This window comes from Carassius gibelio, chromosome B8, assembly GCF_023724105.1.
Source record: "Carassius gibelio isolate Cgi1373 ecotype wild population from Czech Republic chromosome B8, carGib1.2-hapl.c, whole genome shotgun sequence".
In the NCBI taxonomy this organism is placed as follows: domain Eukaryota; kingdom Metazoa; phylum Chordata; class Actinopteri; order Cypriniformes; family Cyprinidae; genus Carassius; species Carassius gibelio.
The window spans coordinates 28,168,305-28,187,671 of record NC_068403.1 but is presented as its reverse complement, the minus strand read 5'-3'; the positions used below and the strand labels follow the sequence as shown (position 1 = coordinate 28,187,671).

The window sequence follows — 19,367 nt, the reverse complement described above, 5'->3', positions numbered from 1 at the left end:
TGATAGAAATCTTTCCTTAGAAAGCTACGTTTCTAGTATTTGTAAAACTGTATTTTTCCATCTCAAAAATATATCAAAATTATGGCCTATGTCAAATGCAGAAATGTTAATCCATGTATTTATGAACTCAAAGTTAGATTATTGTAATGCTATATTGGGTGGTTGTTCTGCACGCTTAGTAAACAAACTACAGCTAGTCCAAAATGCAGCAGCAAGAGTTCTTACTAGAACCAGGATGCATGACCATATTAGACTGGCCCTGTCAACACTGCACTGGCTCCCTATCAAACATTGTATAGATTTTAAAATATTGCTTATTACTTATAAAGACCTGAATGGTTTAGCACCCAAGTATTTGAATGAGCTCTTGTTACATTATAATCCTCCACTTCCGCTACGTTCTCAAAACTCAGGTAATTTGATAATACCTAGAATATCAAAATCAACTGTGGGTGGCAGATCCTTTTCCTATTTGGTGCCTAAACTCTGGAATAACCTACCTAACATTGTTCCGGAGGCAGACATACTCTTGCAATTTAAATCTAGATTAAAGACTCATCTCTTTAACCTGGCTTACACATAACACACTAATGTGCTTCTAATATCCAAATCAGTTAAATAATTTTTAGGCTGCATTAATTTAGGTTCAAGGTTCAAGGTAAACTTTATTATCCACAAGTAGGAAATTCATGTGGTCACCATTACACGCTCCATTGTTAAGTAGCCTGCTACATAACAATAAAAACATAAATACAACACATTAAATATAAAGGCATAAAAAAACATTGAAACATTAAAACCTAAGAAGAACAAAGACACGAGAGACAAAACAATAAACATTGAAAAGAAAACATGACAAGCATGTATGGATAAATAAACTAGCTGAGTGCTAGCTGCTTTTTGTACAGTTTAATTGCTGTAGGCACAAAAGAATTGCTGTACCATGTGGTCCTAATTTTCTTTTGCAGTAGTCTGCCACTTGACCTGTTGCTTCTTAGGAAATTCTGATAAAGAGGGTGGGTAGAATCATTTAGAATTTGTTCTATCTTTTTAAGACTAAGGTCATTGTACAACTGGGCTACAATTAGCTGATCAACTCCAATGATCTTACTGGCTGTTTTGATTATTCGTTGCAGTTTGTTCTGGTCCTTAATAAACATGTTACCAGAGGCACAAATAAAGGCCAAATGATAAGACACTCTGCAAGAGAGCTTTGTAAAACATCTGAAGAATACAGCTGTCTATTCCAAAATGGTTAAGTTTCCTTAGAAAAAAAACATCCTCTTCTGTAACCTTTTGGACTTATTTTGTGCACATTCATTAAAAGTCAATTGATTATCTATTTCAACACCCAAATATGTGTATGTTGTGACCCGCTCTACCACTACACCATTTATATTTGAGGGTTGAACTATAATTCCCTTTTAATTAAAATCTACGGTCATCTCCTTTGTTTTCTTCACATTAACCACAAGGAAATTATCTGTACACCAATTAATAAAACCCTGCACCTCCCTTTCAAAGCTCTCTAAGGATGCAGTATTGGACTGTACAAAACCCACTAATGCTGTATAATCAGCATATTTTAAAAAAAAGTGTGGTTTGAGATGGTTGCTTGGCAGCTGTTGGTGTACAAAATAGGGGACAGAACGCACCCTTGTGGTGCCTCTGTATTTATGGCTTTTAACGATGAGACACATGAGTTGAATCTGACTTGTTGACTACAGTTAACAGTGTTAACAGTGGGGTTAACCCCAAGATGAACCAATTTTTTTTTTTACCATCAAGTGGGGTTGGATTGTGTTGAAGGCACTGCTGAAATCTATGAACACAATCTTGACAAGACTCTTTGGCTGTTCAAGGTGCTCATATATGTTATTTGTCAGAGTCAGCAGTGCATCTTCGACCCATCTTCCCACACGATATGCAAATTGGTTTGGGTCTAAGGATGGTGTTACCTCACATAAAAGCTGTTTCAAAATAATTTTTTCAAAACATTTAATTGCCGTAGATGTTAGGGCAATGTTAATTTGCAGGTCATTAAGTTCCCTAGGTTTATTATTTTTCGGTAAGGGCACGATCAAAGATTTTTTCCATAGAGAAGGAACTACACCAGCTGTGCCAGCTGATCTGCGCACACCCTTAAAGTCCTGCTGCTAATACCATCAGGCCCACTAGTTTTACAGGGATTCACATGTCTAAAATAAGACTTAAAATCGTCTATAGAATAACTATATCCACACACTTCATGCTACTTATTTCTTTATAAACAAGTTCCTGTTCAGCTGTATAATCATGAATATCAAATCTGCAATAAAAATCATTCAAGTCATTTGCCATTTCAAATTCATTTTCCACTGCCATGAGATGCCGCTGGGGCATATATCCTGTGATTTCCTGTACCCCCTGCCAAGCTCTCCTACTATCATTTCTAAAAAAAATCTCTAATTTACATTTATATACTGCTTTACATTCATTCCCTGGTCATCCCTTTTATGTTTTTCTGCACAGACATTTTCTGTTCTCTATTTCCTCCCAATTTAAACAGTCACTTTTCTTTGGTTAAGAAGTTGTTTTAATTCTGGAGTTACCCAGGGCTTGCTGTTAGGAAACATCTTAACTGTCTTTTTGGGAATGATTGCGTTCTCGCAGAATGTTATGTATCCCGAGATAGCAAGCGCCACGTCGTTGACGTTTTCGGTCCCGTCGGTCACTACGTTCCAATCCGTGCACTCTAAGCAATCTCGCAGGGCCTTGGATGGGTCAGCGGTCCAGCTCTTAACCTCCACCTTTCTGACTTTCTCACGCCACAGCCTATACACATAGGCGGGCATTAGTTTAACCATGTTGTGATCTGAGTTCCCAAAGCCGGGATTAAAATCTCCCATCACAAAGTTAGCAGAATCTGGAGCTTCTGACTCCGACTGAGCTACAATTTCATGGATAGTAAGAGCTGCAAAGACAGGTTGAAGGGAGTCCAATATTTAACAGAAAGTCCCGGGTGTAGGTGATCCGAGCCGTCTGGCCGGTGTGTATCTTAATGTTGTGGCCGAACAACATGTTGGATAAGGTCGGCCAACAAAGTGAGGATCAGCAGAAAAATGACTTGGTTCGGCTTCATAGTGTGGGCCAACACCTATTGGTTTAAGGCTTAATTAATCCGCAAAGTTACGGCGTCTCAAAACATACTGTGACGAGTGGGGCGGGGTCAAGGGACGTAGGAACGAGGAGTGAGGCCGGATGGAATGATTGGGAAATCAGTGACACCTGCGACCCACCGCCGGTCTCGAGTCCCACGTAGGAGATGGAAGGATATGAAACTGGAGCGACGACAGTGAAGGACGAGAGAGGACCAGGCCTGGGATTTATTTTATGTTTTGCTTTTTATTTGCGCGCATCAGTCGTCCGTGAGGGGCTGATGCGCTGTTTTGTGTTTATTTTGTGATTATTAAAGTTTCATTTTGATTGTGCGCCAGTTCCCACCTCCTTCTTCCGGATGAATATGTAGATTTATATTATTACACATACATTAAAACAAAACAAACAAATATAGGTATAGGAGACGTGGAGGGACCGTGTCGCCGCTCGCGCATGCGGTTCTCCTCTCTCTAATTAGGTAAACCAGAACCAGGAACACTTCCCATAACACCAGATGTATTTGCTACACCCAGATAGAGTATCTATCCAGACCAGATGGTGGATCAGCACCTAAAAAACACCTCTACAACCCTGAAAGACTGCGGAGATCAGGACAACTAGAGCCCCAGATACAGATCCCCTAAAGACCTTGTCTCAGACAACCACCGGGACAAGGATCTGTTAGGACTAGATTTTTTAGAGCATTTTGTTCCCCTAAGTATACTGTTATAGAAAGAGTAGCATGCTGAAATTCAGTGTAGCATATAACGATGGATTGAGGCTGCTGCTTAGGTTTCCACGAACACTGTACAAGTGTATGTGTATGTTATCAGACTCTGTAAACAGTATAATTTCAACACTGACAAACTTTGTTCAGTCAGATTTTTCACCAACGTGGAATCACTGGCATTTTAGTCTGTATGTATTTGATGTAATGGATTCTGTCTCTCTTTATAATTATTAGTTGTTTAATTTTCTTGCTGTATTGTATGTGTTTTCGGGACCACGTGTGTCCTAATAAAGCTTTGATGATGATTGATTAAATATGTTATTAAACCCCGGTCCAAGAATGCACATAAATTAGGCCAAAAAAGCTCAATGTGGGTGCTCTACCAGACAAAAATAAGAACAAAACATCAAAGAAGGCACACCACAGCTCCAGAGATAGAGACGTATTTACTTATTTTCTCACCACAGGTGATGTTTCAAGCTTAAATGCTCTTCATCAGACAATGAATATACATGACAATGCCCATATATAAACAAAACTAAATCACATGATCAAAAACACACACACACACACACACACACAAAGAGGAGGGCAATCAACAAATAATGTAAGAAAAGGGCAAATCACATAAAAATGATAATATGTTCTATACTGCTGTTTTGACAGAGGGCAAAACAATACATTTCTAGTTGATTCTAGTTTAACATGATTTATCTTTCAGATATTCTTCTTTAAATGTTTCAACTGAATGCAACGTTGACCCAGACTTGGTTCTTCACCACAGAAAATGTGTACAGTAAAAAAATGTATTCATGGAGCCACAATGAAATCCCCATATCCTGGAGATGAGCCATATATAGCCTTAAAAATTAATATAGTAAAAGAAAAGGCTAATAAGCACTAAATATCCAGAGGGATATTTAGTAAAAAGAGTTAAAGGCTTGAGTAGTTTTGGGTTTAGTTATATTGCGTCATACTTATACTTCATCAAACAAAAATCATTGTCAACACAACTACTTGCCAATATGCACGCAATTGTTTGTCAGTGATTCATTTATGACTCAAAGTTTTCTAGAACAGAAACAAGCATTTATTTTTTATATATATTTTTTATGTAATCAGGGTTCTAAATTAACTTAAAATTAAAATAAATTTTGGCGGGTGTTAATTAAAACTTACTAGCCAGTTTGGTTGGTGATGCATGACATGAGGATCTGTTCTCGGTCATTTATCCCCCTGGCAGCACTTCCTACATTTCCCATGAACACTGTGCTGTAATGCTACGTGATGACGTTTCATATGCCCATTGGCTGCAGGCAGTTTGCAGTGAAACCAGCATGAGAAACCATGGAAACGAATAGAGTGTCCATTAGAAAACACAAGGAAGAAGAACGAATGGAGCCAGAGCAGGGAGCATAGACTGAAAGAGGAGGGAGTTAGCTATTAAAGAAAAAAGATAAGATTAAACTAAATGTGGCGGTGGTTGGGACATATTTCTGGGGGTGAAAAGAGGAATGAGGCAGGGGATGAGGATATAGACAGAGAAACATAGAAAATAAAAATGTAATGCCAAATGGCTGACGGGTCATGAATGGCTTGTGTTTGATCACAAGAATGTTGTAATGCTTTGTCAGGATTGCCGCATGTAAGTTACATGAAAGAAAAAAAAAACTAAACAAGCAATTTCGTGGTGGGAACTAATCATTTTTTATTTGATTCAGTGTATATTTTGTTGTATGCATTGTACTTTATGTGTTTTTCATGCCAACAGTGTTAATAAAATGATCAAATGCATTCAGTGGCACTCATAATTTATGTTATTTTTACCTAAAAAAATATGGCTAGTGGAAATTCTGCTTGGCTGGTAACTTTAGAAAGTTACCAGCCACATTGGCTGGTGATCAAAAAAGTGAATTTAGAACCCTGAATGTAATGTATAATGTAGCCTACCAATAAAGTGTAATAATTCAGTGTGAGTGTGAACATGGCACAATAATAATATAATACAACACACTTTTTAAATGTTATTTCTATTTCTTTGATAGTGAACTTATATTTGATTATGTCATTAAATCAGTATATAAATGATTTTCAAACCTGGAAGAGAGAAGAAGCATACAGCAAAGTCCCATCTCCTCCCAAACAAATTATGAAGTCGACACAATTGGAAATATCATCATAATCTGTGAAACATGTCAACAGGTAGCACATCAATTTTACACATTTTTATCTTAACTGGTTAATGTGTCTAATTCCTAATCAGTTTTTACAGGCACTGCAATAGCATGCACTAAACTCAAAGCACATGCAATAAACAAATTCACTGCATTGACTGTGACCTAATCCGTACTGAGTCACGGAAAACAATGGATCATGAACTGATCGTGTGAATGAATTGTTTTGAAATGAGCAGCGAAAACAGACTTGATGAAGCCTTATTGTGCTTTCGGTTTTAGTTCATTTTACAGATACAGTGCCAAAGCATAAATGGCACAAAAAAACACAACATTAAAGACCTTTTATGTTAGTATAAAAAGTTTAACTATATTTTAAAAATCTACACTTTTTGCCCGGAACACTTTTACATTGTCATGTGACCATGATAATTTTGAGACAGTTTTGCTGTCGCAATATCACAATATCTAATAATATCGTTACATCCCTAATACACACATACCAAAACAAACTGCATCAGGTATAATAAAAGTACTTTTTGGATAATGCCTTACCTTCTCTAAAAGTGCAAATGTTGTTTTTGATGGAGACAAAGCTGTCTCTAGTAATGGCTGGATCTTCAATGACGGTCTTCTCCACATAGACAATCATATTTTTCTGCTGAAAGCCATTATAGCAGAGAACAAGAAAATTTCTGAATGTCAATGTCAACAAAGAGCAAATATGAACAGAACTTAAAAAACATTATGCTTTAAAGGGGTCATATGATGCAATTAAAAAAAAAATTCCTTTCTCTTTGGAGGGTTACAAGTTCTTGGTGCATAAAGAAGATCTGTCAATTTGCAAAGATTAAAATCTCAAATCCAAAGAGATATTCTTTATAAAAGTTAAGACTTGTCCACACCCTCCTAAAACACCTAATTTAAACAAGACCCAACATCTATGTCACTGTGTGGGAATATTTGCAAAACACCGCCCAAATGTATACGCCAGGATCCTCAAATCTTGCCCTGGAGGTCCAATGCGGTGTAGATTTTAGCTTGATTGATTGATTAAAGCCATCTGCCTTTGATTTTCAAATGATCGCAAAGACATTGATTGGCATAGATTAGCATGCTCAAGTGTGTTTGATTAGGATTAGAGCTAAAGTAGGCAAGAAAGTGGATCTCGGGGTCCAGATTTGAGGATCCCTGGTATACGCAAAGAAAGAATGCGTAACTTTGATTCTTGCTGCCGTATTGTTATTAGTGTGGTGGAGATGATGTGTGTTTCGTTGTGAAAGCAAAACGCAAAACGTTGTGGTGTCACAGAGGGAACCTTGGGAATATATCCCGCTTGAGGGTATATGAACGCTTTGGTCATGCCAGGTGCAAAATCAAGATAAGTAGGGGCCACTTAGAGGGCCTGCAGATCTCCTACTAGGGCTGGGCGATATGGAGCAAAAAATATATCTCGATATATTTTGCTATATCTCGATATACGATATATATCTCGATATCTTTACAGGAAAAATAACCCCAAAAAAAACTACTGCAAAAACAAATATGGCAAATATTACATGTTAAGGGGCCTATGAAACATTTTATTTTTTTTCTTCACCATATGTTTTATTGTTACCTAATTCTGTGTTTTAGCATGTGCAATTATTTAAATGCATAAAAACAACTTAATTAGTTAAAAACAATTCTTAAAATAGCCTTATGTGAAATGTTTTTTTCCCTTCAGAAATTCTGTGTATTTACATTTTTCTGATTATCAAATGAAGGCATAAAACATTCATTTAATTTATCTTTTAATTATTTAAAATTAAGCAAACTTTATTTTTTGGTAAACAAAGGGGATTTACTATTAAAAATAAAACATGGGAGAAATGTTGTGTGATTATTCCTTATAAAATTATGTTCGTTTCATTTTAATAGTAGTAGTAGTGAGCTATCTACATTCTGCTGTACAATAGTAATAGATTTCTGTTAAATTCTTTTATTTTGACGGGTTTACCTTTACAGTTCTGTGTATGTGATACCACAGTCTATGATGTGATATGAGCTAGTCTTACTCAAATCAAACGGTCAGAAGCTCATGAAGTGACTCTCAGTGCAGTTCTGGAGATGTTCCTCATGTGTTCACGTCTTTATTTAGAGAGAGGAAAGACAATGAAATCAGCGCGAGCGTTATGCGAGCTTCCGTGTTTAATGAATGAAGATGCGCTTCTGCTCCATTCGTTGACACAGACACGCAGAACATGCAGGATTCATATTTAAATAGACTTTTCCGGGTTAATATTTGCAGATATTAGTCCATTTCGCGATTTGATGTAAGTGCATGACCGACTTTTGATTAATTCATTTAAAATTTGACCAATTCCGTGACATTCCCCGTTAAACTGTAAATTCCATTTTTATGACTGGATTCCGCGATTCCGTCCGCGTTTCATTGGGCCCTACAGTAGACATCTGCCTGCCGTTCGCCCTACGCCTTAAAACTGAAGTATCTCCATATAATGGAGCCAGTTGTCTTTTTTTTTTTTTTGACTAGTTCTCTACACGCGAGGTGAGAGGGGACAAAAGCAAGGAGGCGGGGGGCGAGCGAGCGGGGGCGAGCACAGCACAGGGAAGGCAAACAAGCAAAGTGGCGGAATCAGAATATAAACAATATATCGATATATACGATATGTCAAAATCCATATCGTGTTTAAAAAATATCTCGATATATTTTAAATATCGAGATATCGCCCACCCCTATCTCCTACTCTCCTCAGAGAGGTAATGGCCAACAGAAAGGCGGTTTTAAGCGTCAGATGTCTGTCTGAAATATCTTGAATAGGCTCAAACGGAGGTTTGCACAATGCCTCTAACACTACAACCAATTCCCACGGTTGTAGTGTAGGTTGTAGTTGTAGCAACCCCCCATCGTTCTTTGGAAATAAGAAATATCGGCTGTAAAACCCGGATTCCCTGTCTTGAGAAGGGACCACCTCGATAGCCTCCATCTTTAATAGGGTTTTCACTTCCTGTTCCATAACAAGACTCTGCTTGGGCCGACTATCGTCGTAGTAACACCGTTGAACATCGGCGGTGCAGAGCCGAACTGAATACGTTAGCGTTTTTCTACTGTATGCAGGACACATTGAGATACATTTGGCAGTAGTTTCCACACTGCCTAATAATCTACTAAGGGAATCAGTCTCCCGAGACTGACCTCTGGTGTAAGAGGCTCCCGCAGGGGCGGCTGTGCCCTGGAACACTGGCAGGATTGGCAGATCGGCCCCCAGAATGTGCTGAGGAGAGATGGGCACCGTGTACTGCGGTGTACACCGCTCTACACCAGCAGAGGCTGCCCTCTGAAGCCCTGGGCTTCTGGTGTCAGGGCTTCTTGGCCAAGGGTCAGCCATAAGTGTCTCTCGGCAGGCACCATAGCTGCCATGGACCACCCAATCGCTCATGTGGTCTCTTTGGTGGCGGGGAGAAAAAGATCAGCGGTCCTTCTCAGTTCAGATATATCATGGGACTTGATCTCCTCTCCCTCGTCTAGCTCTTTAAGCAGGTCAGTTTGGTTCGCCCGTAACACCACCATGGTGTGCAGACACGCACCAGCCTGACCTGCTGCCACATACCCTTTGCCCACCAAAGCCGACGTTGTTCTAAGCGGCTTGGAGGGCAATGCGACTCCAGAGATTGGGCGCCGGATCTGGTGGAAGTGGAAGGAGATAGGGACTCGTCTCAATTCCCTCCGCCAAATCCACTCATAAACCCCACAAGCACAGCTGACGTCCTCAGCAGAAGCTGGCGAAGGCTCCCTCCTTAAAGAGAGCCATCCGGGAACGAAGCAGCCGCACCGACATTCTCTTATAGTGCGGACAGCCGCCCCCCTTGAGAGCCGACTCAGCGTGCTTCGAACCCAGGCAGACCACGCACAGGCTGTGTGTATCCCCACTCGTTATATATCACGGGCAGGGAGAAACACACAACCTGTAACACGATCCGGATTCGCCCTTAACATGCTTAGTATTTGCCTTGCTCTTAGACACCACTTAGAGCTCTACTGGACAGACAACAGTAAATAAGACTCACAAGACAAACAAATGACATTCACACACAGAGCGCTTGCTGAAGATGCGAAGCCAATGCCAGCTGGGCGGCACGTGTTTTTATAGCTTCACGCTCTTCCATTGGACTGATTACACATGATATTCAGAATCGCTCACGCTAAGCGTTTTTGATGCAGCTCGAGTTCCTTAAGAGGAACTACTTTGTTGCTGTGGATCACCGAATCGCCTTTCATGAAGCGAAGTCCAGCACGGGGTCGTCACATGTGGTTGGTGCAAGCCTGCCGGCAGCTCCTTTGTTACATCTGCTGGATGCACCATTTTCAAATCCACCAGCCTTTCCTCACTCAAGCCCATAGTTTGTGACAATGTGAGATGCATTTTATGTAGGACTGTTTCCTGAACCTGCAGAGTAGCCTACAATGGGTCTGTGTTCAATGACTGATCTATAAAGTGAGGCAGTTCCAATTTTGCAAGGACAGTCTGTCACTTCTAAATCAGACTGAAAGTTATTTTTTATATTTAAAAAAATTGCCACTGATAATTAAAATGCAAGTTTTAAGCAGTGTAAAGGTTGCGCTTGTTGTTTGACGTTTCTTCGATCACAAATGCAGACATGGTTTTATGTTTACACAGCACCACACACAACGCAACACCTAAAAAAAAATTATAAGTTAATATTATAAGTAATTATGTTCCCACTAGCAGTGTTGTGGGTAACGCGTTACAAAGTAACGCGTTAGAGTACTCTAATTACTTTTTTCCTGAAATGTGTAACTTAACGCGTTAGTTTCGTGCGTAAGTAGTCAGTAACTTCGTTATTTTTTTAAAAAAGTAATCCGTTATTTTAAGGAAAGGAAAATCCCGACTGCAGCCTGCTTTTTGTCAGACAGTAGGCCTAGGTCTACTGTGCCACCTGCGGATGTATCAGCGGAGCCGAAGCTCTGTGATCGTAAAGTCAATGGCTGTGATGCATCTGTGCCCTGCGCCTGACCCTGTGTGTGTGGGTTTTTTTTTTTTTTTCGAACTCCCGGCAAGATAGCAGAGAGGACAGCGTTTGGTTTATGGTAGTACGCACATTATTTTCAATTTGTCAACGAAAAAGAAAAGAACATCACGGTAAAATGCACACTCTGCTTTGGTGAAAAGCTTCTGTCGACCGCCAAAAATTCTACCTCAAATTTAACGCTACGTTTTAATCACTACTTTGAAGAGTAAATGTAAGAGGACTGTGTTAAAGCGAATTTAGGCTTGTGACTGTGAGTGACACTTTAATAATAATTAGTTCGGCTATTAAGCGATTTGTCATTTGCCTGTGTGGCAGTGAAGGATTTAATTCGGTTTGTTATCATTTTTGTTTGACAGGCAGCTGTTAATTTCTGTTAGATCATTGGCTGGCTGGTTGTTCATCATTTCTAAATGGATTTAAATCTGCAAGCCTGTTTAAGGTTGTGTTTACAAGTAAGCATACTTGTACTTTGATAACTGCATTATTTAAAGTTAAAGAAAAATCAGGAGTTATCTTGTGGTGCTCATAATATACAGTAGCCTCGGCTACCCGGGCTGGGTAACGTTAGGTGCGAATTTTGATTAATAATATGTTCTGTGATAATAAATAAATAAAACGCCATGTGGAATAGCCGATTGCTGACTGTCTTTCCTGTTATTGTTATCCTGCAGTGTTAATTTAGTCGGATGACTGACGTTATTCATTGTCGGGAGTCACGACTTCTAGGTGCATTTAAAGGGGCTGGGGGCTATGTCTGTCGTGTGTGAGCCGCTGCAAACGGCTTTTAATTTTTGGTAACGCATGAGTACTCTAACACGTTACTTTTATGAATAGGTAACGCTGTATCATAACTGATTACTTTTAATTGATGGTAACGTTGTAACCTAACTAACTACTTTCCAAAGTAACTATACCCAACACTGCCCACTAGTGCGTACCCATGTTCAACATGTCACTTCCTATTGCCAGTAGGTGGTGCTATAACTATATCCTAATATGGGTGTGTAGATGTCTTCAGGCCAGGACTCTAATCCAACTTGTGTAGTCTGGGGCAGATTGGACATTGTATGCATGAGTTACAGTAATGTTCTGTCTCACTTAATTTATCGCATGTTTTAGCTAAGTGCTGCTAGCATGTTTTAGTATGGTTTTTAGCATGTTGTCAGTGTATTTATCACTTGGTGACACTTTTTAATATGTTCCTAGGAGTCCATAACAGTGTTAACCATGTCACTTCCTGTTACCAGCTAGTGGTGCTATGACTATAACTGAATTTGGGCATGGGTGTTTATTCAGGACAGAACACCTATCAAACGTGTGAAGTTTGGGGCAGATCGGATATTGCTTGCCTGAGTTACAGTAACTTCCTGTTTCATATCAGATGTAAATTGCAAATGTGCAAAGTTTTGGAGCATGCTTAAGCCCTCAAATATGTTATTCACTTTGAAGAAGAAGAAGAAGAAGAAGAAGAAGCAGAAGAATAATAAGGAGAAACAAAGCAATTCCAATAGGGTCCTCTCAGTGCAGTGCTTGGTGCCTAAATACAGATGTGGCCTTGAAGAATGTGCATGCTACTCATACAATTCATCAAGTGTGGACACACAGCACCCTGCAGGCATGCTTTTATGGTGCGTTCACACCAGACGTGTGACGTGATAACAACGTAGTGAGCGGAGGGAAAATCAAAAACAACAATGGAAGACAAAGTCATCATTGCTGTATGTGGATACATGCGGAGCTGTATGATACTTTTTCATACTTTTACAGAAACAGGAATAAAAAGGATTTTGCTTGTATATATATAACATATCAATAGATTAATTTAAAGGGTAACTAAACCCCTGGTCAGAGCCTGACTCCACCCACTGGCAATATTTGAAAACTGCTGAAAAGTGGGCAGAGCACAGCGGAGATAGAGGGGACTTACCGAGGTCGGGCTGAGCGGGTGGGGCGTGAACCTGAGAACCGCAGTGACGGATTAATTGAAAAAAAAAAAAGTGGAGGATGTCAAGGTGTCTGTGGCCTGAGCCATATCAATTCGAGACGTTGGCTCAAACTGCGGTCTTAACTCCCGCACCACGTCGCTTTTCAGCGTGAGCTGTTTGGAGAAGCAATCCCGTGTAAAATGCAGTTTGCACACTCCAGCTCTAGGCGGGAACTCGCGGTCTTTCAGGCCAAGTGCATGCAACCACTGGTGCCTAATTTTAAAGTCTCCTGGAAAACTATGTAGTCCAGCAGTGCTGTAGCAACCACCAACACTACACATACTGACCACTGTACTAAATACAGATAAATCTACGCCAGCTTGAAGCTATTCTAACTGATGCAATACTATGCTACTAACTAACTATTCTTCTAACAATACTAACGTTACACTAACAACTATGCTAATTAACTACATAGGCTACACAAAATAATCTAAATAAGTATATAAATGCTATGCTAAATAGATGCTATAATAGTCTATCCTGGTCGTTTTCCATTAGAGCTGTAGTCAAGTCCAGCTTTGTCGAGTCCAAGTCAAGTCCAAGTCCAGGACTAGTCGAGACCAAGTCAAGACCGAGTCCAAAGAGGTTCGAGTCCAAGTCAAGTCCAAGTCCAAAAGTTTCGAGTCCAAGTCAAGTCCGAGTCCAAATGAGAGAAAAAAGGGTCCTCTTCAAGACCACATACTTAACTACTGATAATGTTTGTGATGAGCGAGACAGCATATCTCCTATTCTAAGAAAATTTATTTACATTATTATTTGTAATGATCAAAAAGCATGTGCAAAGTAACAACTCTGTAGGACAGGGGTCTCCAAACTACATCCTGAAGGGCCAATGTCCTGAAAAGTTTAGCTCCAACTGGCCTTAACACACCTGCAAGATTAGTGTGTCTAGTAAGAGCTTGATTAGGTTCAAGTGTGTATAATTAGGGTTAAAGCTAACAGGGGAGTTACACAAGATCCCGGGCCCTATGCATAGGCAGTCTTGATGGCCCCCACCCATGAAAATATCCAGGTAAAATAAAATATATTTCAGATTCATACTTTTCAAGGGCCCTCTCTTCCTTTGAGGCCCTGGTAATGAGTACTGGTTTTACCCCCAGTCCGACCCTGGGAGCTAAACTATAAAGGACACTGGCCCTCTAGAACAGAGTTTGGAGCTGTAAGGTCAAATTATTTTTATGTACTTTATTTTCATTTTATTTACTTAATAATGCTGCTTTTGCTGACATTATGCCTGTGGTCAAAAAATAAAATGACTGATGCCTTGGCACAGTGCACAGACACACGCAAAGATCGGGATATGACAAATGCGCGCAGCAAGGCTAGAAGGGATACGTAGGGCTCTACTGGGCATGCGCACATAAATACAGCGATATTTTTGTCATACTGTACTAGTCGAGCGCTGTCGGAAACAATCGACTACTCCAGCATGCATTAACCATAATGCATACAAAGTGTTTGCAAGTACGACTTGAATTTTAGAATTACAATATTGCGTGGAGCTGTTACTATATGACCTTATCTATGTTGCATGTAAAAATAAAATATGTAATGTAATAATTAGGGTTGTGCCTGAAGCCAAATACCTTATTCGGAATGGCAAGGATAATGGCTTAAAAAACGAATAACGCTCAAGGAATAATTCTGCCTGAATACTCGCTGAAGCTGACACAGTCTGGTGTTTGCTAGATAACATGAGCCAGGGCATCAGCGCCAGAAGTGAATGAATGTAAACTTTATGAGTGAAAAGAGAGCAAATCAAACACCGCATTGTTGTCGCCTCTCTGCGTATCTCTCAGAAATCAGAGCGATACAAGAGTAATTTTACCTATAATAATACATCATACACGTTATAGTATTTGTATATATTTAAAAGGCAATGATTTAAAGCTTAGGCTACGATATGATCCGAATGAATGGAATAAGCACAGCGTGCTCACCAATCAAACAGATGCGCTGCGCGTCTCAGTCTCTCAAAAACCAAATCGGTTCTCTCTCAAGAGTAGGCTAATAATCAGCTTAGATACGGATACATTGTCTACTTGTCCTACATGTTTGCATCTTTACCTTTTGCTGGTTTGCGCGGCACACACACATCTGTTTAGTGAAGTTCATTAACATTAAGACTCGCTCAAAGTGTTCTGCGTAATGAGAAAGTGCGCATTGAATGGATTCAGTCGTGTTCAAATGATTACTAAACGTTTGTGATGACATCTCTCTGCTTGCACGATAAATATTATTTTAGAAATTAATAATTATTTCAGTTTAACACGACATACTTGTTCAGTGATAACTACGAAAAAAATATAAAAAGTCATAACAGCCTTATCAAGTAAATGTACGATGTTGTATCCGAATGCAGATAGGAAACATTTTGTGATTGTTACAGATACAAATACTCGACTCGTGGTTCATGCTATTGCAAATGAAAACACTAAATCTTTTTTTTTTTTTTTTTTTAATGGATATGACATTACATATTTAAATTGTCATGTAACAGTCAGTAGCCTAACTCAAGCATTTTTTTATAAAAAAAAAATCGACTCCTAGAAATCTGTAGTGTTGCAACCCCTATACTGTACAACAATAATTAGTATTTAATTATTGTTGTAAAGGGGACGTTTGGTGTAGGTGTAGGTGTATCTAGGTGTAGACGTAAATAAAACACAATCTAACAGGTAGAAAATTAAATTAGAAACATCTAAACTTTTCAGGTCGCAGCAAGTGCACCGCTGGTCATGCACATCCTTTCCCGGAACAATACTGAAAGCTAAGATGGAGAAACAGATGATCATAGCTGTACAAGGATAGCCATTTTTTTAAATGAATCTATTATCAGAGCTACTGAAAGGGATGTTTAGTGCTGGAAATCCATTTATTCTTTGCTGAAACTTCTGCGTCATCATGGAGAGCGGGTCATGGTTGCCCAGCAACAGCAGACGCCACTGGAGCGCGAGCATAGATTACAGATTGCTTTGGGAAATAAGGAGAGCGGCGCGCCTAGCGTTTTCCACACGTTTTCATTCGCGACATCATGCAAATGTGGTTTTGTATTGAAGGATACATTTTTTTTTTTTTTGCTGGACTCGGTCGAGACCAACTAGAAGACTTGGCGAGTCCAATGGCCAAGTCCGAGACAAGTCCGAGTGCAAATTCAACGAGTCCGAGACAAGTCCGAGACGACAGAAAAATGTCTCGAGTCCGGACTCGAGTCCAAGACCAGACTCGAGTACTACAGCCCTATCTTCCATACTCACAATTCCAACTCCTGACTCACTACAGTAATTTTGACGGAACAAGATGGTTTTAATTTATGCCAAGGGCGTGGTAGCTCGTACCAAGGGGCTTGGAGAGCTGGAAACTGCTTATGTCACCTGCCACCACTTACATCACTTGCCACCACAACATCCAATAGAACAAATCTACTGCAGTAGCCACCGTTCAACCTGAAGGGGGTAGCACTCGGACATTTTACACCATATATTGTAGAATTAAAACACTTTACACTCAAATGTCAAAAAAGTTACTCGAATCAATGAAGAGCACTATTAAAGCCCCATTCTTACAGATCATTAACTAAAAAAAGTTGGTTAAGGGTTTAGTTACTCTTTAATAAAGACCAAAGATTAGATTTACCACAAACTAATTATATTTTATCTTGAACAACTAAAGAGACATCAGAGCCAGCAGCAAATGTCAAAGGACTAGCCGAGTTGAGAGTGCTCTAGGCGGATACATGATCACTGAGCTCCCGCTGATCGCATGGAGCTAGTCTCCAGAAATAGGGGATACACATTTTTAAATAGACGGTGTCTGTTGTGAAGTTAATTTCCACCGTCGGTGTATGAATGAGTTCTGTGAATGGGTGAATGTGAGGCAATTTGTAAAGTGCCTTGGATGGCCATGGGTCTGTTGAAAGTGCTATAAAATTTATTAATTTCACACGCGAATGAAGCAAATACACTCAAAATGTTCAATCGTCGAACTATCTGGTGTCTGGTGTAAATGCACAATTTGAATTAAAGGTTCTGAATTTAAATTCAACCCAGTCACATATGTAACTTATTTGCACCAGGTGGTGCAAGTTGCACCATTGTAAAGGCTCAAAAAAAGGTTTTCTCTGTTAAAATGTAGTTCGAGAGGACTGTGGATTTCGTTCCTCTCAAACACCATTGTAAGGCTGGAATTGTGACAACTGATTTTTTAAATAAACATAAAAGTATTACTGGTTATAATATTATAACTTTTTAACTTATTATTTATCATGTATATCAGGGCTGTCAAAATGGCCAGAGCCCTGCAGAGTTTAGATGCAACCCTAATTAAACACACCTTACATCCAGCTTATCAAGTCCTTCAGACTTATTTGAAAACGACATTGTTTGTGTGTTGCACTGAACTATGCAGGGCTGCATCCCTCCAGGAACTGAGTTTGACACACCTTATGTGCGTATCTATGGAATGATATTCCGGACATTATTCAAAAGGAATTGCAAATTGTATTTAATTAAATTGTATTTGCAATTGCGTTTTCAATTTGTGGATGCATAAAATGTGACAATCCAAATGCAAATGTAAATCGCGCATTACCGTTTGCATTTTCGCTCTTGCGAACGCACAGTGAGTGCCAAATTACACTGACTACACATTTGCTTTTTCACTCTCTCTGCACAGCGCATGTAAACTGCCAAAACTCAAATGGAATCGCAATTCCTTTTGCATTTGAATTTCCGACGTCTACACAGAAACCTGTCAATCAAGTGACAGGGGTGGTGTAATTTTATTGGGCGAGTTTCCATTGGGATGTGACGTCACTCACAGTCAACCGTAATAACCAACTAAAAAGATAAAAAGAGGCAATTTATATAATATTTAGTTTCATTGTAATGGCTGAATATATACACATTTCTGAAGCTATTATTATGTTTACATGAAGAAAAAAAAATTGAAAGGAGGCAGTGGTATTTGATATCCTTTTTCGTTTTATTGTAAATGTACAGTGAGGAAATTTGCATTCGCCAAGGCGAGCTGACTGATGTTATCAAGTGTGCTGCTGCTTGCAGAATTGCCGGATTTGCATTGTCACGGACATCATACTCCCAAGTTGAATGTGCAAAGTCTGAACAACAGAGGATGCACGGCCAAAATCAGCATGCTTTGAATTGAGAAACACGTGCAGACCTACATCACCAGACTATTTGCCTAAGGACCCACTTTATATTAAGTGGCCTTAACTAATGTACTTACATTTTAAATAATAATTTGGTACAATGTACTTATTGTGTACATACATGTTTTTACATTGTACTTATATATATATATATATATATATATATATATATATATATATATATATATATATATATAAATGACATGTAATTACATCTGTATTTAATTTCTGTAATTACATTTATAATTACACTGTTGACCCATACTTTACACCTTAACCCACCCTTAAACTTAACCATACCTCCAACCCTCTCCCTAACCTTACCCCTATCCCACCTCAAAAGCAGCAAAAGTGTTTTACAATACAATATGAACACAATAAGTACATTGTACTTATTTTTATGTAAGTACATAGTAGTTAAGGCCACCTAATATAAAGTGGGACCTTGCCTAATGTAACAGATATGCAGGTCAGCGATTCATGGGTTAAATTCAGGCATACAAATGAAACCTTTTTGCACTAAATGCCTGGCGCCAGCCTGGCTGGACTTAAATTATTTACGATACCCGTGCGAGCCTCAAAGGGGACATGATATCCCCCCCCCACCCCACACACATAAGCACACACACGCAAACGAACTTTTCTTTATACTTTTTATGTTAGTCGTTAATAATATGTATTTTGAATATGTTTGTGGGTACAATGGTTAATCCTTGTTATGCGAAGATTATAATGTTACTAGCTTATAAATTGGGAATGTTTCTCCTCATTTTAACTTTCTCAAAGAGCCATGTTTCTGTAACCCCCCACTCCTTTGCAGCTCATAAAACTTTATGACCCCCCTGGGCAACAGGACAGGAGAGAAGCCAAGTCACTGGTTTCTTTTCCCAATGCATTCTAAACTATTAGCTTTTGTTTTTATGTTTTCTAAATGTATTAAGTATTTATTTTTGGTACATTAGATGTTTCCCATATAAATTGGGACTATCGGCAATTCATTAGCGTGTGTTAATCTTTAAATGTGAGTAATTCTGCATTTGAATGTAACTTCATGTTTTGATCATTTATATATGTTATTTTTGGTATCTGTTTAATCGTCATGCTTTAACGGA

The 19,367-nt window shown here is 39.2% G+C and overlaps 1 protein-coding gene across 2 annotated transcripts in view; it reads right to left on the bottom strand.

The window, feature by feature from the left end:
- Positions 1-19,367, bottom strand: part of nadka (NAD kinase a) — a 222,193-nt gene that overhangs the window by 86,156 nt on the left and 116,670 nt on the right. For both annotated transcript variants that reach the window (XM_052562924.1, XM_052562925.1), the window contains exons 5-6: positions 6,598-6,703; positions 5,966-6,051 (exon numbers count right to left, since the gene is read on the bottom strand). In XM_052562924.1, coding sequence (XP_052418884.1) covers positions 5,966-6,051; positions 6,598-6,703 — 192 coding nt within the window. The remainder of the gene's footprint in view (positions 1-5,965; positions 6,052-6,597; positions 6,704-19,367) is intronic.